We start from the raw sequence: 27186 nt of genomic DNA on the forward strand, positions 1-27186 counted from the left end.
TGCTGTTGCCCCTGCCTGAATATTGTATGGGTCCCGCAAGGGCATGGGTTGAGTTCACTACCTGATTGGACTTTGGACTGTGTACCTCCTATAGACATTGATTCTTTGACATTGCTGGTACTGTAACTTGGTTTGTTAAGTAACTGTTCAAAAAACTACAAATAAAGTTTAAAAAAAAAAAAAAAAAAGATGGACCATATTCCTTGTGTTTAAGTTACTTTATATTTAAGTTTTAATGTGCTGAATGTTTCTGCTTAATCTAAAAGCCTCCTTACCTATAATCGCCTCTGATCCAAATTCATGTATACCAAATACTTTGATATTGAAACTGTAATAGGTCATTGTCACTCTAAATCATAGTGAAAATAGCTAAAACTGTTAAAATTCTGTGGATCATATCTTACTGCATCTTAAGCAATTTGTTTGACCCCCTGGCCTATATCTACTGTTCTTGGAAGCGCCTCCCTTCCAGAGAATAGTGGAATCTTGTCTCTTAGAACTAAATAGGAATGAGCTACTAGAGTTCAGACTCGCCGTAAAACAGGAGAAGTTCATAGCAACCAGATTAAAATTTCAGCTGCAATTACAGCACAAAAAGTTTTACAGTTTAAGGCTTAAATGTTTACTGTTTTATATCCCATTATGCAGGCCATCACTTCTCTGTGCTCGATGTATGGGAGCCGCTTTGGCTATGCCCTCTCCAATGGAACTGTGGGTGTTTATGACAGAGCAACGCGTTATTGGAGGATAAAGGTATGTGATTCCAGTGTTGTATCTGCATTTATTCTGTTAGGTTCTGGGGAACTGACTAGTAATATTGTTAGTTAAGTACATTCTGGTAGCGTTGCTTACATATTTAACCCCTTCCATGCTCACGATGGCAGGGAGCCGTTGTGAGCAACGGTGCTCGTGTGCTCACGACGGCTCCCGGCCGTCATGTCACATGGCCACGGAAATCCCTCTGGTGCAGGCACCAGTGGGATTTCTATTTCTCCCCTGTAGCCTCGGGAGCTGGGTAAGAGCTTCCCCAGCTCCCGAGTCCCCCCCATTTCAGTGAAATGACGATCAGCACGCATGTCGCGCTGACTTCATTTCACTGAAACCGAAACTGAAATGAGCCTTTAGGCTAATTTCAGTTTCACTTTCTACGTGCTCAGGGGGCTATCTCAGCCCCCTGAGCACGTAGAAAGATGGGAGAGGTATTTGGGCCTCCCACACGAGTGAGGCACCATTTTTATCAGGAGACCTGGTGGAACGCTGGGTAGTTGGAAATTTGTGTCAGCCCGGTGATGCCACAACTTTCCCACACAAAAATATGTGGAAAAAGTTATTTTTTTTCAGCTACATTTGAGGTTTGCAGGGAAATATGGTAAGAAAACGTTTTGGGCCCTTGCCGGTGGTGGGTACTTGGCCCTCCCACACGAGTGAGGCACCATTTTTATTGGGAGACCTGGGGGAATGCTGGGTGGTAGGAAATTTGTGTCAGCCCAGTGATGCCACAACTTTCCCACACAAAACTGTGTGGAAAAAGTATTTTTTTTCAGCTAAATATGATGTTTGCAGGGGATTCTGGGTAAGAAAACGTTGGGGGATCCATACAAGCCATACCTCCCTAGCATCCCCGGGGTGTCTAGTTTTAAAAAATGTATAGGTTTGCCAGTTCAAAAACTACAGCTAGGCACTTTGCAAAACAAGGGTAATTTTTCACTGTGAAAATGTGGTGTGTCCACGTTGCGTTTTGGGCTGTTTCCTGTCGCGGGCACTAGGCCTACCCACACAAGTGAGGTACCATTTTTATTGGGAGACTTAGGGGAACTCAGAATTGTAGAGCAACTGTTATTACCTATTGACTTTCGATGCATCTGCCTTCCAAATGAAAGACAATGTGTAAATAAGCAAGCATTGAAAATGTAATAGGTCTCGCCTTTGATTAAGTTAAAACAATTTGCTTCGCTTATGGTATTGTATAGCAAAGCAAATGGCTTTAACTTAATCAAAGACGAGACCTATTGCATTTTTAATGCTTGTTTAAAGTTTGTTTTCTTTAGCCAGAGTGCACATCATCAGGGATTCTGTACAGCATAGCTAACAACCATTGGCAAAGCCAATAGGTCCCAAAGGTGAGATCAGACCCACCAACTTAAAACATTTTTTTCACTGTGTGAGGGTTGGAGGGGGCAGAGAACCATGCCGATACCTATCCAGGAATCACCTGTGCCCCCTCCCACCATCAACCTCCCAGCTCTCACACCCGTTAACGGACATCGGCTCTTCAGTGCCTCAGAAGATGAGCTGGAAACCAACTCTGTGCAGTGGTTTGTATGTTCCCTGCAACCATGTGATATTGGTTCCTCACCAGGCGAACCTGTGAAGGGAGCTGATGTCATGTGACACACGAGTTGGCAGATCGGCGCAACCTATTGGCTTTGCCAATGCTTGTTGGGGGGGAGATTTGTGAGTGTGGAGACCGTTTATTTTCCATTTGTGTAATACTTTTTCTAGCAGACCTCACCCTATCGGAGGGAAGGCACTTACACTGAAACAACTTTTTAATAGAACAAGGACTACTTCGAGGAGAGAATTTGAAAAATGTCAGGCTGCGCCATTCCGATGGCGCCCAGAAGCATCTTCAGACAACGAGTGTCCAGTTCTATGTCTTTAACAATCAACAATAGGATTCTAGACCGTTCCTTTGTTCGATGACGTCACCTGGGGTGTGAGATCTCCTGTGACCTCATTCATCTGATGGCGCCTTTTAAAAACTTACACGTGAGGTACAGGTTGTTTTAGCAAATGTTGCCAGTTACAGAGAGACTTCAGACAAATGTGCGGTGTTAGCAAAGTACAAAGTGTACTTAAAACCGGAAAAAGAAACCCTTTTTCGTTTTAATGCACACTACAAGAAAATGTGATTATTACCGACCAAAGAAACGGTGCAATTGACTTCGAAAGTCAAAGTTTTTAAACACACTAGGATGACCAAACAAGCATTTACAATGCAATGGTCTCGGCATTGTTAAAGTTAGAGCTATTGGCATTGCTCATGACACTCTCAAATGCGAGACCTATTGCATTTGCACCCACACACACAAAGCCACCCACACACACAGAGCAACCCACATACACAGAGCCACTCTGCATCAAACGTAAAATAAGATAAAGCTGGAGACAAGGTCGAGAGCAGACGCACAAGACTCCTGTCCTTGGCTCCTGCGCAGCATCACACTCAGAAACTACAGCATACATCACAACCCCGGCTCAAAGAAACTGCCAAACACTCCCAATGAAGAGCTCCTAGGAGCACACAACCCTGGTCAAGGACAGGTCCAGCTAGCAGAGAGGCGAACACGAGCAACGCCTCGAAGACCTAAGCGCTCTCGTGCAAACACAAGGTGCATTAAAATAGCACAAAATTCGAATATTTGCTTTTTGGTGGTATTGGGACAGAAATTAGACCGCGGCAGGAACCAACATAAAAGGGCCCCCAAACCCACCAGTGCTACGCATGCCAAAACATGCCACTAAAATAGAGTATGACAACATTCGCAGACTCATGGCTGCACATTCCCAGAATACACCAAGAGTGCCAAAACAAACCGTAGAATGTCAGATCAGGAAGAGTCCCAGGGCACTTCAATGAAGAACGCCAGGACATATTTGGAAGAGTGGCCCTCGCAGCAGGGTTCCAGGACATACTCAGAGAGGGCCTGGACGCATTCAGCAGACTTGAACATGCGGTCTTCCATTTCAAGCTGTGTTCTAAAGCTTATCCGGCCCATCCAGATGTGAGCATGGAGCTATCTGGCTAGGCTAATCTCCTCTGGAGATAAACAGGCCTGAAGGTACCTGGCAGTAATACGCGCAGCCCTGAACTGGATTAAAATAGCGATATCTATCCTCTTCCGCTGCCCTCTGGGGGGAAGACAACTTCAAAGAAACCTGAACTGAATAGCCATGGCTGGTTATGGGGGAACAGTTCGCTTGGATGGTTCCTTTTATCATGGGTGAAAAATCTTCACTGCACTGGACAAGGTTATATATGCATTAGATTGTTTTCACTTTAGGTGTAACACAAACCCGACCATCCCATCAGCACAGGGTAATGATGGATACCGGAGGGCAGTTTAATGGAAAACAAACCGGGCTAGCTATATGACCAAAACGTTTTAATCAGAGAGTGGCCACTCCCTACCACAATTTCTCTAACTGCAGTTTTCCAAACTTGCCTCAACCAGAAGTATCAACTCTTCGTCGAGTAGAGTAAGAGTGTCTGTGGCGAGGAAGAAAGCCCATCATTGTTTTTTTATTTTTCCTTCACCGCATCGCTAAAGCCCAAATGAAAGTGTCAATTACGGGCTATTGAGAAAGAAGGAACAAACCATCCCCAAGTTTAGCTTCTAACACCATATAGAAGATCTTACAGGTAGTTACAAAGATGCGGTCACAGGTGAAAAAGTAGAGGCTTCTCGGCCTCGGTGCCCCCTTCGTTCCACAAACTACTCGCCACAACACTCAAGACATGAGAAACTCAGGGGGCTCCCTCATGTGCCACCATCGTAATGTTCAAACTAATCCACGCAGCAGCCCAGGGCTGTCAAGGGGAACGGGTAGGCGACTGTCGATGCTGCTGCTGTGCCACAACAAGTCCCTGCAGATCCCTCGGGCTTCCCCTCCCCCCTCAAAGACGTTTGAACACTTCTCTCAGCAGCTCCTTCCTGAATCCAGGGCCGCACCAAGCCACACGCGGGGGAAGTGGTACATGGGGGCGCGGTGGCAGCGCAAAGTTAATTGTGAAATGTACCTGTGGCGCTCCCGGAACTTCCAAGATTCCCCGGTCCAATCGTATCCGGCTCACATTCCAATCACCAACAGCACCAAGGACTTCAGGACTCCAACGCACTCTGTGAGCGGGCGGAGGAGGGTCCCCTGCAGGCCCCTCCTTTTTGAACGCCCCTAAAGATTATTCGGACCGCCCACACACTCTTCTTCGGGTTACTTTCCCTGCCCACCTCCCGTAGCTGTCCCCTTCCTTCCCATGCTCGTCCACGCCCAGGTGCCGCCTTCACACGCGAGTCCGCTCCCTGCATTTCAGCCCTTACCGCTGGCCTGGCCCTCCTTCCTGCTCCCACAGAGGCCCGAAGCAACAACGAGGAGCCGCATTGACGTGATGCCTCAGGGGCCCGTCCGCGTCAAGCTCCTCCCTGGCCCGCCATGCCTCAATCTCTGGAGCAAAGAAGTTGAGATAGTACGGCCCAGCCAAGCCCACTATCTCATGGCCCTCTCTGCCAGTGCCCGCCCTGGCTCGGTGAAGGGAAGCGGCGTGTTTCCAGCAGATTTCCATGTTACAGCAGCTGTGAAACAAACCGCGCTTGCAGGGAAACACCGACCTGCAAAGAGTAACACCCGCCCACGCCCCAGCTGAAGATGTTGAGCCAATACCCTGGAAAACTGAAACAAGCACACCACTGCCTTTCTCCGAGGTGAAGCAGAAATGCCTCGGAGAAAGGCAGCGGCATTTTCGGATTCGGGGGCGTGTTTTCGGATTCGGGGGCGTGTCTTTCTTTTTCTCTCCTCTTGCCATTGGCTGGAGGAGAGAAAAACACGCCCAGCGAAAAGTATCGAAAAAAAACGCCCCCGAATCCGAAAAGGACGGGGCCTGTTTTGCGAGACAAACCTCTTCTCCAATGGCTGGCCAGCATTTAAGAGGCCAGCCAATGGAGAAGAGGAGAGAAGAGGGGTGGGTTCAAGCCCCTCTTCTCCAAGTCATTAAATCTCGCGAGCGAGACTGCGCAAGCGCAGCCTTCGCTAGCCGAGACCTAAAAATGATAAAGAACTTTAAGACAAAAAGCATTGGCAAAGTACTATATTGGCCACCAGTGCTGGCAGTGACGCCCGTTTCAGATAGATGTGCAGGCGACGAGGCAACATTCCATCAAAAACAGGCATTTGCAATGCAATAGGTCCGATTGCATTGCAAATGCTTAAGTTTAAAGCTGAGCGCGGTGCCGCTTCACTGACACCGCGCTCGGTTTCTTTATATATTTCTTAACTTTAACACTGAGCGGTGTTCTTGAAGCGGGCGCTGCGCTCAGTGTTAAAGTTAAGAAATATCTAAATAATCCGAGCGCGGTGTCAGTGAAGCGACGCCACGCTCACTTTCAAAGTTAAATTTAAAAAAAAGTAAATCTATACCTCGATATTCAGTAGTACAATCTTTTTGCTCCCATTCTCTATGCTGTGTTGACAATGTGATTGCCATTTTGTTGGCTGCTGTAACAACTATTAACAGCACTTTACTGTAAAGGTGTGCAGCTTTGTCCCTCGCACATACTGTGAGAAATAAAACGTGCTTCTGGGTATCAATTGCTATGTCGTTTCTTTGATGCTTGGCATCCTAACACCATGACAGTGTCGCAAGGTGCTGGTAGTGTGAAAAGAGAATGTGGCATAACAACCAGAGCTGCCAACAGTGGAATAGGGGAATCTGGTTATAGTCTCAGCGTCGCCTCAAGATCCTGACAAATCACGTACTCTCCCCGTGCCTACAAAAATGAACGTGACGCTGTGTATTGTAACTGGTGCTCATGTAAAGCGCTCCAATACCTGAGTTTGCGCTACATTAAACCGAGAATAAACAAATAAACTGTGATATGTTTTTACTTCCGGGTGGAAGTCGGGAGTTACGAGGTTGCTACCTGCCTGACTTAGTCCCTCTAATTACAGGCCGTAAATGCTCGCCAGCGTCACCCGCTTACTTTATTCGATGCAAATGTGTTCTTGACAGTGCCACTGCTTCTTGTTGGACAGAAAGCAGTGTACAGACATCCTGCGCTACCTAACCCACTCTCAGCATGGAGGCACAAGAGATGAACAGGGCTCCTCGCCAGCCCTGTGCCTGAGCTGGGGACCACCCAGAGCATTAAAAGGGTATATCTGAAAACGTAGCAGCGACGACATGCATCGTCCAAGACCCTCAAAAAGGCACTTTAAAATGGTAGTGCATTTCTTAGATAGTGCTTTATGCACAGCCACTCGTCGTTGCAGCGCTGTAAAGAACAGGTGCAGGTAACACTCCACAGAAAGCTTCTCCCTTTTCTCCGTCCATCGTGATCATGATTAGACCCCTTGACCTGAGAAACTGACCCAAAAGATGTATTTGTTTTCTGGAAAACCAGAGAATTATGTATGGTACACATTACTGAACTGTGCTATTTCCCAACTTCCCACTCGGCATGAGATAGGCATTATGTGGCAAAGACGCCTCATTAACCCTTTCGCTGCAGCGGGAATTCCGCCGCAGCGCTGGGGGGGGGGTTGGGGGGCAGCGCGCTGGCGCTGTGCTCATGACGGAGCCACTCCGTCATGAGCCACGGTTGAGCTGTGCTCATGACAGAGTGGTTCCGTCATGACTCCGCCCAGTTGCATTGTCCCCCCGCACAGGCGGGGAAACAACGCCGCGTGGGCGGAGCAGCCGCCAACGGCCGCGGCATGACGGAACCACTCCGTCATGAGCACACGGCAACCGTGGCTCATGACGGAATGGCTCCGTCATGAGCAGGGGAGGGGTTAATATAAACAGACTTTGTTTCGTTTTCTGTGCAGTTGTCTCCCCAGGCACAGCACTTGGCGAGCCCTAGCTGCTCTCTGCTGGCCAAGAATGCCTTTTGCCACACACAGCATGCTCCTCCTCGCGCACACACACACCTGAGCGCAGAAAATTGTTTCTGGGGTGCTGCAAGGGCAGCCAAGTTAGAACAAATTGTACAGCGAGGATTGCGAAAGAAAACTTTTAATTATAATTTGAAAACCGACAGCCACTGATGTCTAGCACTCCAAGGGGTGCTGGAAAGCGCTGATGAATGCTTCAAGTCTCTGTGAAATGGGAAGCATGCTTTCACCACATCTGCTGTTTTTTTTTATTTGCATAAGGCTGAAGGTAAGCCTGCATTGCTTGTTTGTTTATCTTTTGCAGATAGCGCCCACTTTCAACTACATCGCCTGTTGATACTTCCAAGGCAGCTGGTTCCCAATTTTACAAGAGGGACAGTAGAATAAGGGAGAATTGCCACGTGCATAGCATAGCGCACAATCTGCCATTGGTATATCAAGCTCAGCATCGGGGAATTTCTTTCCAAGCGCTGTTTTGAAATATTAGAATGGAAACCGAAAACAATAGTCCCGGAGGAGTTACTAAAAGAAATGGGCACCTCCTTGCCAGGCCCGGAGGGTCGGGTGTGGAAAGGACCCGAGGGAGTGTGAGAAACTTTAGCGCACAAGTTGGTCTCATATCAACTACAGCTCTTTGTGGGTGCCTGGAGCAGCTCGTGGGACTATCCCCGCTGGGCTCCCACGGGAGACCCCATCCTATCGCTGCTGGCCAGGCACAGGAATCCCGGAAGAAAGACGCGTCGGTGTGCCTAAACCTGGCCTTAAACGCGCTCGCTGACCCTCCGAGTGAGACAGCCCCGGAGCCAGTGTGTAGCCTTTGTGGGGATATCTCGGGGCGAAGCAAGGTGTTCATTGGCGAGACAAGAACCCTACATAACATGCATCCGAGGTAGCCAAGTGGGACAGTGCGTCACTTTAAGAGATCTGCAATCTGCAGGGCACAAGTCGGCATCCCCAGAGGTCCTGCTCCTCCTTTCTTCGACTCACCCTTTCATCCCATGAGTTGTAAAACTCCACCGGGCACTGCAGCCAGCTGTACGAGTGTTCAAGAGACACACAGAAACAAGTGAATAGGCACATGATTACTGAGCAGGAAGAGGGCAGGCAGCAGGCACTGAACCAGACGGACGTAGTGCGATGGCATGGTGAAGGTGTCGCGGGCCTTTCGAGGGGACAGGGACGGCTCCCGTCCTCCGGGGAAACCTTGACCACTTTCCACAATTCCTTCAGTTTGTAAAAGAAACAAGCTCTCGGCTTTGGCAAAGGCAGCTGCTTGTTTATAATTGCATCGCGCTTTCACTTTAAGTGAAAGCGCGATGCAAAAATAAACACGCGGCTGCCTTTGCCAAAGGCGAATGAAAACAAAAAAGTGCGTAGCGGATAATTAGGAGACACTGTCTCCCGCCACCAGTAAGAGATCCAATCCCGCTGGGCATGGATAAAAGGAGCCAGGGTGGCAACAATCAGCGAGTGACATGCCTTTGGTGCAATCATTGACCTGCCTTTGGCATAATTCGTGACGCATAACGACGTGCACGAATCAAAACTAAAGGCGGAGCTGGGACGAGGCTTCTGGAATCCTATTGATTCCTAGAAGCCTCGTAAGACGAGTGCAACGCATGTGCTGCTTACGTCAGGCCGAGACCTAAAAAGAAGTCATTTTTAAAAATGACCTATAATTCTCATGCTAGTATGGGTTCTCCCGATTTCGGAAATGTGCAAATACCTACTGTTTCCAAACTCTATGTTTTGTTCCCATTTCAGAGATACATAGGTGTCTTTCACACCAATTTTTCCAAGTATACATTTCCCCAAAATAATTGCTATATACCCGAAACATAATAAAAAACCATTGCAAGATGCTGCTCAGTTATTGGCTCTGGGTTCGTCGGGTTCTTGGTGAACCTACAAGTCCTATATATCTCCACAACCAGAAAGGTCCAACAAATGTAGCGGTATATTGCTTTCATACAGCTGTCATAATTAAAAGAAGTTACAGGTGAAAATGTTGATACAAATGGCTGTTTTTTTCAACTAATTTTCAATTTTTCCTATATTTAACTGTTAGTTTCTATGAAGAAACCTTGAAGGATCTACACAAATGACCCCTTGCTGAATTCAGAATTGTGCCTACTTTTTTTAAATGTATGGCTCTCCAGGATCCATTATTGCTTTCATACCCATTTCTACCATTAACTGGAAGGAGGTTGAAAGCACAAAAAATTGCAAAAATAGACTATGTCCCAGAAAAATGCCAAAACTGTGTACAAAATGTTGGTTTTCTGACAAAAGTCTGCTTGTCACTGAAAGCTTGGAAGATGGTGATTTCAGCACCACAACCCCTTTTTTGATACCATTTGCAGGGAAAAAAACAGACACTTTCATCTGGAGCCCTTCCCCCCCCAAAAAAAACGTAGCTGTATTTTGGCTAATTTCTGGGTCCCCTCCAGGGGAATCCACAAACCCTGGGTACCTTTTGAATCCCCATGATGTTGGGAAAAAAAGGGAGCGAATTTGGTGTGGATACCTTATGTGGTCAAAAAGTTACAGGGGCCTAAGCGCGAACTACCCTAAATAGCCAAAAAAAGGCTTAGCACAGGGGGGGAAAAGGCCTAGCAGCGAAAAGGTTAAACCCAAAAATATTGTCTGATAAATACTAATAAGGTTCTCTTGTTTCTAGTCGGTAGTCAGGTAATTACTCACATGTCCCCTTGGGTTTATGTGCAGTGGGCTAGTTAATATTGTATGTTAATTATCTCTAAATCACAATTGCATCAATGTTTTATGTTTAGTTATGGTGGTATATGTGACAGTGGTGTTTGCTCTGAAACCAGGCATCTCCATCATTCATGTTTAGACTAGTGACTAGAACCTGTTCCTTTTATTACTGGTGAGGCTCCATCACAACACAATGTCTCATTTCACCAATTGTGAATCTTTAAAGTATATCTTACATATGAGATAGACTGCTTAACAAGGGCACATTTTTTAGAACATTTTGTGTCACTGACCATCATAGAATTTTGCAACAAACTGTGTACTATTTTCTAAACTTTTGACTTGCTGAAATATGTTTTGGACTTTCCTTTCCAGTTGGTCTTGCTGCTGTTTTCTAATTCAGCATTAATCTCTCATTAATTGTGTGCTTACTTTATCTTTCCTCTGCCTTTCTTAATTGTTGTACGTGTATTCCCAAAGTATATCCCCCATCTCTCCCCGCCTCTTCACCTCCTTCTATCTCGCCTTCCACTCCCTCCCCTGCATTCCTTTCCTTGGGCACCCCCTTCCCCATCTCCCTTCTCTCCTGCTTTCTCTTTCCCTTAGACTTCCTCTCTCTCCATTCAACCGTTCTATGTTTAAGTCTATAATTATGGCCTTAATCTATGGGCTTTGGTGGAGCAATCCTAGTCGTTGAGCTTTAGAAGTATTGTACTTTCCAGTCCCACTTACTCCACACCACGGGTTTACTGCTTCTTTCACTGGAGTGGAGAGTGCTCAGTGTATCATTCTGTCAGTGCCTGGCAGCACAAGGTTCTTGAAGCGAAGCGAGATGTTGGAAGATGCCTAAGAGGTCAATAAGAACTATATGGAATTCAAGTTATCAGGAAGAAGTAAAACATGTTCTACAAGATAAACAAGAGAACTGTGCGTAATCTCCTATAGTATCCTATTAGAAGTCGTTGTTTAGCCTGGCTGTGTGATCTGATGCCAGTGGAATGTTGGAGTGTGGTAAGAATAGAATGTGGAGTAGGTCATCCAGGATCTAGAGAGGCAGGAGTGACAGTTGATGAAGAGGCTGAGCAGGAAGGTACATGGCTCCTGGTGAGGCATCATTTAACTACATCTTATCTTGATCTGAAACCTGGTTTAGTAAGCTAACTACGTGTATTCTGAATTCTATGCCTCTTTCTGTGCCTCTTTTTCTCTGAGTGCTCTTACATCACTGTTTGATATTGCCAATTGGCAGTAAAGCCTGAATACTGCTTAAAATAAAAAAACAATAAAGTGGCCTGTGCAACAGGTAGAAGGTGCCATTGTGTGTGGATGCAACCCCTGCTTTGGTGCCAGCTTCCGCCTCTCCCAGTTTTCTCTTTTGTGCCGACCTCTTAACACTGGGACCTGCTGTGTAGAATCATTATTGCTTTTTAGATGTCTCTGAACTCTGTTTTTCACATTTTACACAGAGTTGTATGTGGGGCTCATTCCTGTATTGTTCCTCCCTTTTCAGTTGTTTTTGACAGCTTTGTTTCTCTCCACCTAACATTTCCTGATCAGGATTCCATTTGTAAAATACGGCATCTCCTACTTCTGAGCATGATCATATTGTGCAGTCTGGAATCTTAGGTTCTGGGTGGTTGGGTCGGGTGTCTATAGCTTATTTTTTTTGTCCCATCAACAAAGGTGTGCTATCAAAGAGTGATGTGTATGTTGGTTATGTTAACATGCTTACATACTTAGATTCCCATCACATACACTTAAGACATGTAGTATTTCAAGCAGATATTCTACTGGGATACATTTGCAAGTTTCCGATGAGGTGAGCTGTGGGAGATAAACATAGCTCCTAGAAGGGTTTTTGTATAGAGTGCCTGGGAAACTAACCTTACTTGTTTATAGTTCTTAAAGCTCTGTTTGTACCTGGCAATGTGACTACAAAAGGGACTGCCGCTTAAGGGTGTGTAAAGATTGCGATTCTAACTGTCGTTTTACCTGCCAGTATGCAAACATTGAATAATAGTACCATCTGTCTATTCTTGTAGCTGGGGCAGCATCAAGGAGAAAGTTCAAACAACAGTTTGCATTGAGTGGGTAGTGGTGCTCCATGTACCTTTCACATTCTACACTGGATGTAGTAACTTGGAAGTCAATTGAAGGGCTGATGCTTTGTGTATGTCTTCATTAATTAGCACAGTCAGCAGCACCTTGTCATGACTAACTACAGTCCATTGGATATCTCTCTTTCTGTACCTGCTTTTTAAAGAGAACATGATTATTATTAGGACCTGGGTTCGGGCCATGACAGCTCTTTCTTGCATCATCCAAGCCAGCTTCATAGTCATCGTACATATGTAAATGCATGAAACGAGAGCCTTACCCATTAAAAGAGAAGACCAAATCCCTTTTTCATGGTTGATTGTGGCAACGCACAGGTTTGATGTTTGTTCTAGGCGAAACATTTGTGGAAGGAAAAGCATTGACATACACTTGACATTGCTGAACCAGCCTATTGCATCATTACGCTTTACCAATTATCCTTGTAGCACCACTCAATCAAAAAGAAGGAAAGTAATCACAGATGAGGGTGTGAAGCCGTTGGCATTTAACTATAGAGGGCATTGGAGAACAACATTTATTGACATATCCCTGTACATGCAGTCGGCTTCGTCACTGTTTGTTTCAGTCTGCAAACAAATATAAATCATTCTTCATGGCCACTGGGAATTTCACACATTTGAATAGGAACTATGACCAGGAAGCTAGTGTGGAGTTCCCACTTAAATAATTTGTGTTACATTCAAGTGCAATGCTGATCCATCTGAGCAGGCAAAGGATGGTGTTTGCCAGACTTAAATCTTTCACCCTTTTACAGTAGTTGTATTTCAGAATATAATTTGAAGAGATGTTGTTTGACAATAATATTGTCCCTATGGAACATTTTGTACATTATATTTATGACAGGATATTTCTGTTGGATGATAATTTGGATATGATATTCTGTACCTTACCTTTCCCCATTTTAGAGGTTACTATGTTGATTTTAGACTACTGCCTAAGAGAATTTCATCTGAAGGAGAAAAAAAAAATGTGCATTGTTTTTTTCTTTATGATGCAGTCTAAAAACCATGCAATGAGCATTCATGCGTTTGATTTGAACTCTGATGGGGTCTGTGAACTGATAACTGGCTGGTCCAATGGAAAGGTGAGTTTTGGAGCTGAAAAATGTGTAATTTGTGTAATACAATTACAGCAAATTTTCTTAACTGGTGAGAAGCCGTTCTTTTAATGTAGTTTCTTCATACCTGCATCTTGAGTATGATTATTAAAGCTGGGAGTATACTTATAATGACCTTAGACCAATGTATTCTGTTTTTCTCAACTTCTGAGCATCATTGATAAGTAATTGCCTCTATCTAGGTTCCTTTGCTTTAGACAAGGCACTATATATATATATATTTATTTATTTTTAGGCCAGATGAAATGGATGCTTGAACTTGCATCTTACGCTTTCTTATTGTTACAGAAGAACATGTTAAATCTTTACATTGGACGCAAAATTCAGCGGATACTAATTAAAAGGATTGGAATATCAAGTCCAATGCTTACTCCTACTTTTTCCACAGCATAACAATTTTTTTGAAAAATTTACAAAACTTATTAGCATATGCCTGAAACAAGTTCCAGCTTTCATGTTTTCCTAGATGAACACTTGCAAATCATAATCCTAAAACTGAAGATTGTGTGTAGTGCCTAAAATACATTTGTAGTCACAATATTGACATCAGTGTGCAAATAGACATTTTTACTGTGAGGAGAAATCACAAACTATATATTTCATGAAAATTCCCAACTTGAAAGCAACATAATAGCGTATATATAATTTTATATGTGCAATAAGGACAGGAATGACATTTCAAATGTTATAGAAAATACACAGATAAACCAATTATTCAAACTGTTTTCATTGTCCATCTGTGTCAGATTTGTCTTCAAAGCCTTTACTATTTTACATAACGTGGTGAAAAAGTAACTCTCCTGGTTTCATCACTGCCAAATTAATTCTCTACTGATCTGTTCAGCTAGTGCTGACCAGCAATCCCTTATTCATGGTTCTCAAAGCCAGAGGTGTGTCCTCAGGAAGTCATTTCTTCCCATAGCCACCACCAGTCTTTTGGAATACGCTACCATATAAGTTGCGAGCTGAATTAAATCGAGCCCATTTTAAGAAGTTCACAAAACTAGTATTTTTCAGAAATATATTCTGGTGCTCTTGTTCCTTTGTTCATCCAGTCATCGCTTTTATGGTTTTTATTGGCTCTTTGGGCTTTATGCTTTTGTTATGTGTCACATAGAGGACCATGAAACTCTATGTGCACATAAATAAATTGACAGTATAACCTAAAGTAACTTAACAAGAGTCACTAAGGTGCTCAAAGCATTTCGTCTACACCTGCAAATTACATCTTGAGTCATGGAATCCGTATTTGTGAATTGAATTTCTAGTTAGACAGAATACACGTAGTATAGTGAACCTCCTCCCTGTGACAGCCTTTTCCACTGTGGGTGGTGGGGGAAACGTGAATGTTCGCTGGGGTCTGTCAGGGGAGTGCCTGATATAAATAATTGCAACAGCCACAATGTTTTGATTTAGAAACAGTCAAATGTTTGGTACAGTTGTGCCTGGTATATTAGTATATGGCCCGGTCTGGTGGCCTAGTGGACTAACACGTCCAATGTAGGGGCCTGTGTTCGACCTCATGGTCACAGGTTCAAATCCTGGTGGTTCCACTCAGTCTTTCATCCTTCTGAGTACAATAAAATGAACACCATTGAGTTGGGTAACAATAAACAAATAAACAAATAAACATCTGTTATTCAGCGCCAAGATACCCTTTGGTGAACGTACACTTCACAAATGCACATTGTTATATTGTTTCTAAATCCAGTTAAAATTATGATCTGATAGAGACCACTAGCTGCAGATTCCTTAACTTAGAATATCCGCAGGCGTCAGACTGGATCAGGAAAACATTTTCCCCAGTAGTACCTCTGCACGCCGGGGGGCGTCATTGTCCGACTCCGTCCTGACGTCGTCCATGGAAGTGACGTCAATGGAGCCATATAAGCACCCCCTGGCGTGCTGACGTCAGTTTTTCTTCTTTTGCGCATCCCAACGCGGGTCCGGAGTTTAGCGGTTCCTCTGGCCTGTTCAGGCCTTCACAACGCCTTTTGCGTGTGTCGATGCCTGCAGGCTTCAAATTGTGTGCCTCCTGTTCGCGGCAGATGTCGGTGATGGATCCACACAAGATCTGTATGTGGTGCTTGGGCGAGCACCACGACTCCTCCGAATGCGACGCCTGCCGGCAGCCGAAGCCAAAGTCCCTGCGGGAATGTCCGATGAAACTGTTGTCTGCCCAGGTGTTCCGTCAGAGTCCTCGCGGCACTGGCTCCCGTCTCCAAACGGCGCAGTTCTTCCTCCCACGCTGAGGTCTCTGCTCGAGATAGATCCCGGAGTCGTTCCCGTGGACATCGTTCGCCTGCCACAGGTAAGCACCGGAAGAAGTCACTGAGATCGTCGACCTCGCACAAGCGTGACGTCGAGGGCCGCCGCTCCAGGTCTTCACCGGACGCGAGCCCTCAGGAGTCTACCCCTGCCTATCACCATTTCCTGGTGCTGGGACGACGCGGACCCCAATGGAGGCCTATTCCAGGGCTCTGCAGGCCTTCTTTTGGTCACCCCCTCTACCTGGCGTGCTTTCGGGCCCCACAGTGGGGGTAGGGATTCAGGTCAGGGGTTCGCCGGCGGGTTCGCCCTCGGCACCGACCGAGTGCCTTGACTCAGATTTACGGGTCGCTGCGACGTCGGGACACCGCCCAGATGGGCGTCCCACTCTGACGTCTAGCCCTCCTGACGCGTCTTCGCACAGTCCTGCAGGGCTCCCTGCGTCGTCGCTGGATGTGGCTGCAGTGCGGAGTTCGACTCCAAATCGACTTCGTTCCTCCCCCGCACGCTCCCGTCTCGGTGGAGGTCGAGTCGACGCTGGTCCGACGTGTCATCTACGGAGGTCATCTGCGCCGATCCGACGCCGTCCCATCGTCAGGCGACACCGGTTCCATCCCCGGCTGTTCCTCTACTGGAGGATGTGACCCCAGTGGGTTCACCGCCCACAGGATTTTTTCCATGCTCCACGGAGCAGGGGCCCATGGGGCACTGGCCGGCTCATTTTTCTGCAGGGCCTTTGTCGCTGAGTGGACGGATTAGTCTGCAGCCGTCCCCAATGGATGACTTGCTGTCTTCCCCTCGCATGGCCACGTAGGCTAGCGTAGACTTTGCGAGGGCAGTTAATAGGGCTGCACATACCTTACGAATGCAGCCGCCCTCTTGTCTCTCTGCCTTCGGATCCTTTGTTGGATCTCCTTCATCAGGACACGGTGGATGTGGAGCCTCTGTTGCCTTTTGGCAGGTCCTTGTATGATGTCCTTCTGGGGACTTGGGTCAGACCCTCCTCGGGTGACCCTGTGACCCGTGCTCTTGCGCATCGCCTGACTCCAGATGACCCTGCCTGTTTGGCCCTTCATCCTAGGGCTCAAGGACTGGTAGTCCAGGCTGTGTTTCCTTCCTCTCCTCCACCGTTGTTTCCCCCTACTCGGGAGTCTAGGTGGTTGGAGTCGTGTGGCCGCAATGTTTTTGCTTCCACCAGCTCCGGCCTTCAGTCCCTAAACACGACCTGCATGTTTGCTCGGGCTACTTCTGCCCTGTGGGACTCCGTCGAACTACTCCTTCCCTCTTTACCGGAGGGTCCTCGTACTGACCTGGTCCAGCTTGTTCTGGATTGCCGCGATATTGCGCAGTTTTCCATCCGATCGACAATGGACATCACTGACTCTGTGGGTCGAGCTATGGCCAGCTCAGTTGCCTTGCGTCGCAATGCGTGGCTACGCGATGGCAGTTTTCCCGAGAATGTTCGGGAGCGACTCAGGGATTTTCCCTTTGACGGGACCCTTCTTTTTGATGAGCATGCCAACTCGGCGGTCCGGCGTCTTCTCTCCGGATTTCCATGACTGCCTGGTTTTTAGTCCCCTATGTTTGATTTGTATTTTCGTGTGACTGTGTTGTCATTTTGTTTTCCTTATTTACGTCTCTGGGTTCAAGAGGTTTCTCCCCAGACAGACTGTATGGCTGTTTAGACAGTTTTTTCCTTCCTTTGATACAGCTGGGTTAGCTGTTTATGTGGTTCTTTTTTACCTCTGCCTATGAGCTTGTCTCATGAGGTGTCCTTTGTTATTACCCAGACGGACTGCCTTTTCGCTTTCTTGCCCTTTTCTTGTTGCAGCTGGCCAGCTGTTTCTGCATTTCATTTTAGCCCTCTGTCTAAGAACTCGGCTCAAAAAGGTCATCTTGCTTTTATAGGGATGCGCCATACCCTATGTGGGGTACTTGTTGGCTATTTGTAGCTTCTCTTCCTGGCACGGGAAGTTTCAACGGCTACTTCTCTTTTGTCAGCACTCTTCCTGCTGTTGTAGGATTATTATATATATATATATATATATATATATATATATATATATATATATATATATATATATATATATATATATATATATATATATATATATATATATATATATATATATATTACCTACTGGCGGTCGCCAGTAGGTAGTTATAGTTAGGACCCCTTTTCCATAGGAAAACCTCAACATTCTATTTTGAATAACTTTGGCGCCGGTCGATGAATCCTCGCGAATTTCTCAAAATAGGTGGGGCGCTACGCTCCGCTCCTACCCTGAAAGTCTCGGGGGGATTCGTCAAGCGGGGGCTGAGATAAAAGGGGGGTCCCAAAACGCGTTTTTCCCATGCATTTTTCCATAGGACCTTTAGAACGAGCTACAGCCCGAACGGCTGAACAGAATTACTAGAAATTTGGCAGAGAGGTAGTCCCTAGGTCAAGGAAGTGCCTTTTGTAGGTTTGGTGTAAATCTGTTCAGTAGATTCTGAGAAAATAGCCTTTAAATCAATATATATATCTGAGCCCGCTTACGGTACGCTTACCGTACGCTTACCGTAAGCGTACGGTGGCGTGCGCGAGCGCGATTCTGATTGGCTCTTAGATCTTAGTAAACATTCGAATCGGCCGAAACCAGGAAGCGGCGGCCGCCATTTTGTCTCTCGCACTGAGTGTTGTTTATCAAACAAGATGGCCAAAAACATGTTACGGGGCTGTTTTGACAACTCCCTCCCACATAGTCATGTTGAGGGAGTCCCCAAACATCCCCCAAGAGCAAAAACGGTTTTATTTTTTTTTCGGCAATTTCGCCGAGTACGCTTACCGTAAGCGTACGGTAAAAAAAAAAAAAAAAAAAAAAACACTATCCACACTTACCCCACCCCCTGTGCTTTTGGTGGCCGTAGGCCACCAAATGTACAGGGCTTATTAATAGGTAAAAAAAACTAAATTTTGGCAACATGAAATTATAAAATCGAAATAAAAAAAACACTATCCACATTGACCCCACCCCCTGTGCTTTTGGTGGCCGAAGGCCACCAAATGTACAGGGCTTATTAAAGTTGATAAAAACCGTGCACGGAACGAACTGCGTTAAGTGGGCGCGCACGCCTCGAATGGCGTAAAGTAACTTAGCATTTAAAAAAACCGTACAAATTCACTGAAAAAACCATAGGTTTCACACACGTTATAGTTAGGAATTAGCATTTAAAAAACCTTGCAAATTCACTGAAAAAACCATAGGTTTCACACATGTTCTAGTTAGCGGAAATTTTACTGATAAAAAACCAGTGAAATTGCCCCGTTATAGTTAGTGCTGGCAACTATAACTCACGCGACCGCAATCTTCTGCTGATGACATATGTGTCTTTATGAAAAAAAAATATTTGTAATATATGTATAGCTAAAAATGTATGGAAGAAGACATGGGCAAATAAGTGTCTAAATACAGTATTAGCATCAGCAGAGGATTGCGGTCGCGTGAGTTATAGTTGCCAGCACTAACTATAACGGGGCAATTTCACTGGTTTTTTATCAGTAAAATTTCCGCTAACTATAACATGTGTGAAACCTATGTTTTTTTCAGTGAATATATATATATATATATATTTTTTTTTTCTTCTTTGTCTTAGGTATATATATATCATGATTTATACACACAGTGAGAGAGTATGCATACTAGGTTTTCCTTGTCCTAGTATCGGAGGGTTTCGCCCCGGACTCACTTCTTCCTCTCTCTTCTTCCTCTCTCTTCTTTCTCTCTCACTCTCACTCTCACTCTCACTCTCACTCACACTCTCTCTCACACTCTCACTCACACTCTCACTCTCTCACACTCTCTCTCACACTCTCACTCTCTCACACTCTCACTCTCTCTCACACTCTCTCTCACACTCTCTCTCATGGAACAGAGTATTCTGTGTGTCCCCAGCTTGCCGGTTTCCCTTTGCAGTTTGTCCCTCTGGGTATGGTTGGCAGGATGACTACCTGGTGATGCACCCGCCTCGCTTTGCTGCTGCATGCGTGTTGTTGGTAATCCCTTTACTTGAGATTTTCTTTAGCTGTGGTGTGGTTCACACGGTACACTCTTATCTCCTTCTGTGTATCCTTCATCCACATATCTGTATCTTCTGGTAGTCATGACTCAGTTTATCTCGGCATGGTGATATCTGTCCCCTACTATTTCACTTTTTGGCTGTATGCTGAGTGGGTATGCTCTGACGATGGCAACCTATCTTGTCCCTTTTTCTGGAACTCGGTCTCTGGCGGGTCCATGGGATCTGGTGCTCAGTTACCGTCTTTTTGCAAAAGTTTATGAACTTTATTCCATTCTGCAACTCCCTTTCTGGTGCCTCTTTTCATCCCTGTCTGGACGAGGAGTTCTCGTACCGCCCTCTGACGGATTGTGGTGCCTTTGCCTCTCCATGTTCTGCTGTTCCCACCGTGCTCCGTCACTGTTATTGACGGATCAGTTCTCTTGGAACTTGGTGGTTTCAACATCAGACCCTCCGCCAATGGGGTATGGCTTTGGTGTCTATTCTAAGTTATGGAATCTGCAGCTAGATGTCTCTATCAGATGAACGAGTTACTTACCTTCAGCAACGATGTATCTAGTAGAGACACAGTCTAGTCACTGATTCCTTAATGCCCACCCCTCATCCCCGTTCTGCGAAGGCCTTCCAGGTGGGGTTCTACCACCTCGCCTCCTTACAGGTGGCCTTGGTCTTCCTGAGGGGTGCTCTCGTCACCTACCTCTGGGGCAGGGTGTGTCATTCTGTTGTGTGCCATTGGCCATCCACCCATTCTCGTTTTTGGGTGGCTAGGTTCTGTGCTTTCAATGCCGCTCCACCTGGGGTCCTCCAGCGTGGAGAAGCTCATGTTTGTCTACCCTCCCTCCGCCCTCTTCTATTTCTCCCCATTTCTTTGGGGTTTCCTCGTCTATGCTACAGTCGATTGGGTTGAGATTCTATTTCACTATGCTACAGTTCATAGTTCACTGTGGGCGGTGTGGTGAACGTTCTATGTGGTTGTTCCCTTCTGGTCTCTTGCAGTGAGTCATGTGGTTCCAGTCTTGTGGTCCTATACAATTCCATCATGTGGTTAGTCTGTTTTTCATACAGTTCCATCCTGTGGATACAAACTGTCCTTCGTCATGCCATTCGTTTCCACTGCCGTTGCCTCTTAGGGGGAGCACGGCTCTTCGCTTTGATGGGACTTTTGATGGGGCGAGTGCTCTGTTCGCCCACTTCAGTCCCTACATGTCTTGAGTACTCTTTCAACATGGTGGTGTTTCTCATGCAATGATTTATCATTGTTATTTGCAAAGGTTTTTTGCTCTTTTTTGACACACTGTTCCTATACTTGCGCAGTTTTTGCCGTGGCTCCGCGTTGTGGCGTGGAAAAGTTTCACTGTAGAAAACTGACGTCAGCACGCCAGAGTGCTCTTATATGGCTCCATTGACGTCACTTCCGTGGACAACGTCAGGACGGAGCCGGGCGACGCCGCCCCCTTGCGTGCAGAGGTACTGCTGGGGCAAAGGTTTTCCAGATCCAGTCTGACGCCTGGGGATATTCTAAGTTAAGGAATCTACAGCTAGACTGTCTCTCTACCTGATACATCGTTACCGAAGGTAAGTAACTCGTTCCTCATAACACTAGTCTAGTCTGGCAAGTAAAGCAGTTCTTATTCAAGTACATATTGTCTGTTGAATTTCAAGGCACCTAACCAAAGAAGGTATAAAGCTCCAAAATAATATTTCCTTTAGAGCAATGATGTTTTCATTGTCACCAAACCTTTCTGCCCCATTTTCTTTGGTTACTTTATTCAAATTGATGTATGCTAAATTAAACTGTAGTCCTCTTGTGTGTTTTTGAAAACATTTAACCTGTTCGCATTCATTTCCCGTCAGGTTTTTGAGTGCCTGTATATTCTTTGTTATACTCTATTAATTTACACTGCCCCTCTGGTAATGTATGTTTATTTAGATTGATGCTCGAAGCGACCGAACTGGTGAGGTAATATTTAAAGACAATTTCAATTCTTCGGTTGCTGGAGTGGTGGAAGGAGATTACAGAATGGATGGACACACTCAGTTGATCTGTTGCTCAATTGATGGTGAAGGTAAAAACCTCCAGATACTCAATGTATTCATGACTAAACTATTTTATAGCTGTATAGTTCTGCATTTTAAGAATAGTTTAGTGCAGTGGTTCTTAGCCTTTTGACTTCTGTGGACCCCCTATAATCATTACTGGATTCCAGGGACCCCAGTGAATCATTATTGGAATCTGGGGTCTACTATTGAGTCATTACTTGAAGCAGGGAGTCCTGACCTAAGCAATGTAGATGATTTGAACCGTAAAACATTACATAAACATACAGAAACAAGCATTCATCAAAAAAATACTTCAAGTATGAAATATTTTAAATAATTTATAGACAAATGTAAAAGCATTAAAACTTTAATGGAAATGTTCGTGCTTTTGTTAATTCAATCAAGTCCACCTATTGTCTACACTATACTATATTGAGTGCTCCCACAAATCAACCTGAGGATACCAATTTCATTTTTAGACTCCATTTTTAAATTCCTTCTCATTTACAGACTGTTTTAACATTTTCAGTTTTACATTTTGCATCTTTACTTGTGTACATTTTATTCATTTTTTAATATGTAATTTTCAAAGCTGTCGCGGACACGCAGACCACTGGTTGAGCTGGTTTAGTGACTTGGCTCAGTTTAATGTAGTCCTTGTCATCTTGAGGTCTTTTTGTTTTCTGAATTAAGTTTAGCAGTAAGCTTTTTTGAAAATAAAAGCTGCTGAGAAACTGATCAATCTATTTTACTCTAAGATGTTCTGTACATTTTATTAGCCCCGCATGTGACCCTGTACTTTACAAGAGAGGTACCTATTGATGTGTACCTAAAGTCTGATGCCTTTTGGTAGTACAGGCAGATAACATTATTAGCCATGGTGCATATCTGTTGAAAAGCTTATCAACCCATTGTTTTAAATGCAGAAGAGACTTTATCTTCGTGGTTCTAGGAAAGAGGGTGCACTACTAAGAACTTCTTTTTCTAATCAATGCTCAATATCTGTGCGTGGTAAGTCCGATGGGTACCTGTAACTGCAGAATCCTTACCGTTAGCATATCCTCAGGTGCCTCTCTTGATGTGGTGAATTCTACAGCAGTGCTCCCAAACATCAGTAGTTGGTGCCATATGGCTCTGCAATGACTGTACTTCCCGAGAAGTGATGGAGTCGCGCTCCATATAAGCACTATTCCGGGGGTGATGTCAGTACCTTTCTTTCTGCGACCTTCAACGCAAATATGGAGCTTCGCTCTATTGTTGGTCTTCTAACAATTTCCAAATTCTCTCACAGTTTGCTACACAACAATATTCCCAGTAGACACTACCGCATTCAAGCCATGCCAAGACAGCAAGAAGGGAATGTTGGTCACAAACCCATGGATGAGGTCTGCCTCTGTTGTTTGGTCATGCAACAAGTGTACCCTCATACAGCTGAAGGCCATCTGAGACTGGGAAGTGAAACCCTACATTGCAAAGCAAAAAAGGAGGCTGCGGTCTAAGCACAGGTCACTCTCCATTCTCAGGGCTGTTCTCACAAAAAAGGTCTCTTCCGCTGAAAGTCTTCTGCAAGCATAAATAATTAAATATCAAAAGAGGAATAGCACCCCCATCCCTCCACTTGATGTCGGGTGATAAGGTGAGAGAGTCACTAAATAGTGGTCCTCACTTTTACAGTCCCTGGCACCTGAACCAGTTCCACAGCTGTTCCCGAAGTTCTCCTTGCCCTTATCGACCCCGCTGCGAAAAGAGGCCTTAAAAAATGCAATGCTACGGATTTTCAGTGCACTTCCAGCTCTCTGTTGTGCCTTTGGACAGTAGCGAGCCACAGGGGTTTCTATATGAGTTGCTGCTGGTGAATCCACCCTGACCCTTTTGTCCTCTGTAGGCTATTACTGGGCCCATACCAATTCCAGTAGAGACTTCTATACTGGTATGTAGGTCCATGCTGGTTCTTTCTCTAATAGCACCAATGATGCCAATAGAAGATCTAGTCCAGACACCAATCTTGGAGTCTGTCTGCCTGATCACGACTGATGTCATGTAATGACATCACAAAAGCGCAACCAGTTATTAATTTCTTACTCTGATCCGAAACCTCAGTGCCTCATCGTTATCAGCACGAAACCTCAGTGCCTCATCGTTCTCAGCAGAGGATCCATGCATTCTTTGGCTCTGACTCCTCTAGTTCAAGAGGTTCCCTATGTCCCTCGAAACAGCAAATGATGACATTGAAGGGGAAGGATTGCTCTCCCCTCACCATATTGGTGATGTGCTATATCTGGACTTACCAAAAACCAGTTGGCTAGATACATCCCCTGAAACTGAGATACCTTCGCCATAAGGGCTGCCTACTGGGGAAAGTGGCTTGTTTACAGTGGTGTTTTGAAGGGTTGCTGAGTCACAAGAACTACAGTTACTGATCATTGATGCTAAATCCTATGGGCTGACTGAAATCCTCCAACCAAGGTCTACTTCACCTGAGCAATGACTACCATTTAAGGAATCCCATACTGATGCTGGCATGGCTGTGTGGCCTGAGCCATGTTTGTCCGGCAGTCAGCTGACCCTTAGCTTGGTGACCTAGATCTACCCCCTGTGCTCTGGACTTTCTAAAGAAACACCAGAGAGCCTGATTGTCCAACCCTCTAAGGTTAACTCTGGTTCCTTTCCTTCGAACTGATGTCTTTTAAGCCAGTCTAACACTAATATCTAGTAATGCTGTTTTTCAGCGTGAATCTTTCTGGATTCACTATGCTGTGCATTATTCCGCCATCTAGTGGTTGGGTCCGGAATTGTTGTATTTCTTTTTTTCATTTTTTTTTTTTCGGGGCCCAGGTGGGCATCGACATACCACCATATCGTGTCCTTCGTGACATCGATGCCCTTCCTCCGGAAGCTCCCACCTTTGGTCGCCATCTTCAGATTCATTTTTTCCGACGTTGGTTCTGGATCGTCAGTGAAGGAGCTCCACAACTTTGGAGAGATGAATCCATGAAAAACAGAAAAATCGAGAAATCACCTGAGAACATACCGGATTACGAGTCACGTAACGGGGATGACGAAAGAGGAGGAAAATATCGAGAATGTTGATGTTCTACAGAGAATGCGCACACAGGGGGCTACCTGGGCGCAGTGATGGACAAAACTCCCTTCAAATTCTGTCCAAACTGCCACCACAAGTACGCGCAGAAGGATCAACACCCGGTTTGCAATCTCTGCCTGCCGCTCGACCATCGAAGCGAGGACTGCAACGCCTGCGCGGCATTAACTCTGAAAACCCTCAGAGTAAGAGAGATGCAAAGAAGAGAAAACTACAGCATGCAGGGGCAGGTGACACCTCCATCGCGCCGAGCTTTGGGACTCTCCAGTGGAGAAGAGGACAACATTGCTGAGAGGACCGGAGGACGCCATAGTCGTCGAGGTCGAAAAGAAAATGCCGAAGGAGGTAAGAGAGTCGTCGAACCCCGGGCACTCCAGTGATACTCGCAAAAGTGAATCAAAGTCCTTGAAAGGAGCATTGCCGTCGAAGCACTCGACGTCCGCAACTGCATCCAAGGACAAACAGCCCGTCGGTTCCTTCGGCAAGGATTCCCAGACGGCGAAAACCCAAGATAAGGCAAAGGCGTCGTAGAGCAGTTACGAAATGGACGTTTCGACGTCGAAAAATGAAGGGCTAAGACCACCAGAGAGAGATAGTTGCCATTGAGGCAGAGATGCCCCAATTAGAAACTGACCTGGAATCAGAGGATACACTGGACAAACTCCATTATCTCAAGCTCCGACAACAGGAGTATAGGGCTTTGGCGACTGAGCAGGCCAAAACCTTGGGGAGAGCCACCCAGGGACGGTTATATGATGTGGGAGACAAAGCGGGGAAACTACTAGCGTGGTTGGACAAAAAAAGAGTGGGCAAGCCGGCTGGTGCCAGAACTTCATGGGTAGGGGGGCACCCCCCTCACAGATCCCCAAGGCATTGCTGACAAGTTTGCGGACCATTTCGGCGTTGTCTATTCTTCAGTTGCTCCCTATTCCATAGAGGACTCCCGTCAACTGTTAGCTGACATAACGCTGCCCAAGCTCCCAGTGGACGACTGTAACTGTCTGGATAGCGACATATCCAACGATGAAATAGCGAAAGCAATCGGGTCCCTTAACTCAGGGAAGGCCTCCGGTCCTAACGGACTTCCTATAGAACTATATAAACTTTGACCGGACAGACTGGCCCCATATATCCGGTCCATGTATGAAGACTCCAGAGACAAGGGGTTCCTACCAATAGACCAGAGGACGGCCACCATAATCACTATCCATAAGAAAGGGAAGCCTAAAACTGAGTGTGGGTTGTACAGACAGATTTCCCTTTTGAATGCAGAGCCCAAGATTCTGGCTAAGCTCATGGCCAGCCATCTGGTCACTGTTATCGAGACTCTGGTCCATCCAGATCAATCTGGTTTCATTCCACATCGTAACACAGCGCTTAACTTGCGTAGGGCACATGGAGTATTGGGTAGAGCAGCCGCCATCCTAGAACCAGCTATTATAGTCTCCCTCGATGCTACCATGGCCTTCGACACCATTGAATGGCCGTATCTCTGGGCAGTTTTGGAGAGAATGGGGTTTGGCCTGAAATACATCCAATGGGTTCAGCTCCTGTATACTAAACCTCTAGCACAAGTGGTGGTCAATAATAAAATGTCGGCCACTTTTGAGCTGGGTCGGGGGACCCGGCAAGGATGTACGCTGTCCCCCCTCCTGTTTGCTCTAGCATTGGAACCATTGGCAGCCTGGATACGCAGACACCCGATGATTCGGGGCATGCGCTGGTCCCCGGAGTGGGAAGACCACATCTCATTCTATGCGGACGATATCCTGCTCTATCTGACATCCCCGAGACGGTCCCCGATTGTTGTCTTGGATATCCTTGCCATCTTCGGTAGATTTTCCGGATACTCTATTAACTGGAGTAAATTCCTGCTATTTGTTTTGGCAGGAGAGCCGCCTATCCCACCGAAGGGGTGCCCGATACAGATACTTACAGAGGGCTTCAAGTATCTCGTAATTTTTCTCTCCTTAGATCTATCACTCCAGTACACCCAGAACCTGCTCCCGCCTTTAATCATGCTGAGGAAAGACATAAACAACTGGAAATCACTCCCCCTTTCCCTACTGGGAAAAGCGGCTCTTTTTAAAATGATGTC

The 27186-nt window shown here is 45.8% G+C and overlaps 1 protein-coding gene across 1 annotated transcript in view; it reads left to right on the forward strand.

Annotated features, from left to right (window-relative positions):
- Window positions 1–27186, forward strand: part of BBS2 (Bardet-Biedl syndrome 2) — a 263238-nt gene that overhangs the window by 143876 nt on the left and 92176 nt on the right. The window contains exons 9-11 of the mRNA XM_085638719.1: window positions 649–753; window positions 13502–13588; window positions 21879–22014. Of these exons, the coding sequence (XP_085494845.1) occupies window positions 649–753; window positions 13502–13588; window positions 21879–22014 (328 nt within the window). The remainder of the gene's footprint in view (window positions 1–648; window positions 754–13501; window positions 13589–21878; window positions 22015–27186) is intronic.

The sequence above is a fragment of the Triturus cristatus genome, chromosome 12 (assembly GCF_964204655.1).
Source record: "Triturus cristatus chromosome 12, aTriCri1.1, whole genome shotgun sequence".
Classification (NCBI taxonomy): Eukaryota; Metazoa; Chordata; class Amphibia; order Caudata; family Salamandridae; genus Triturus; species Triturus cristatus.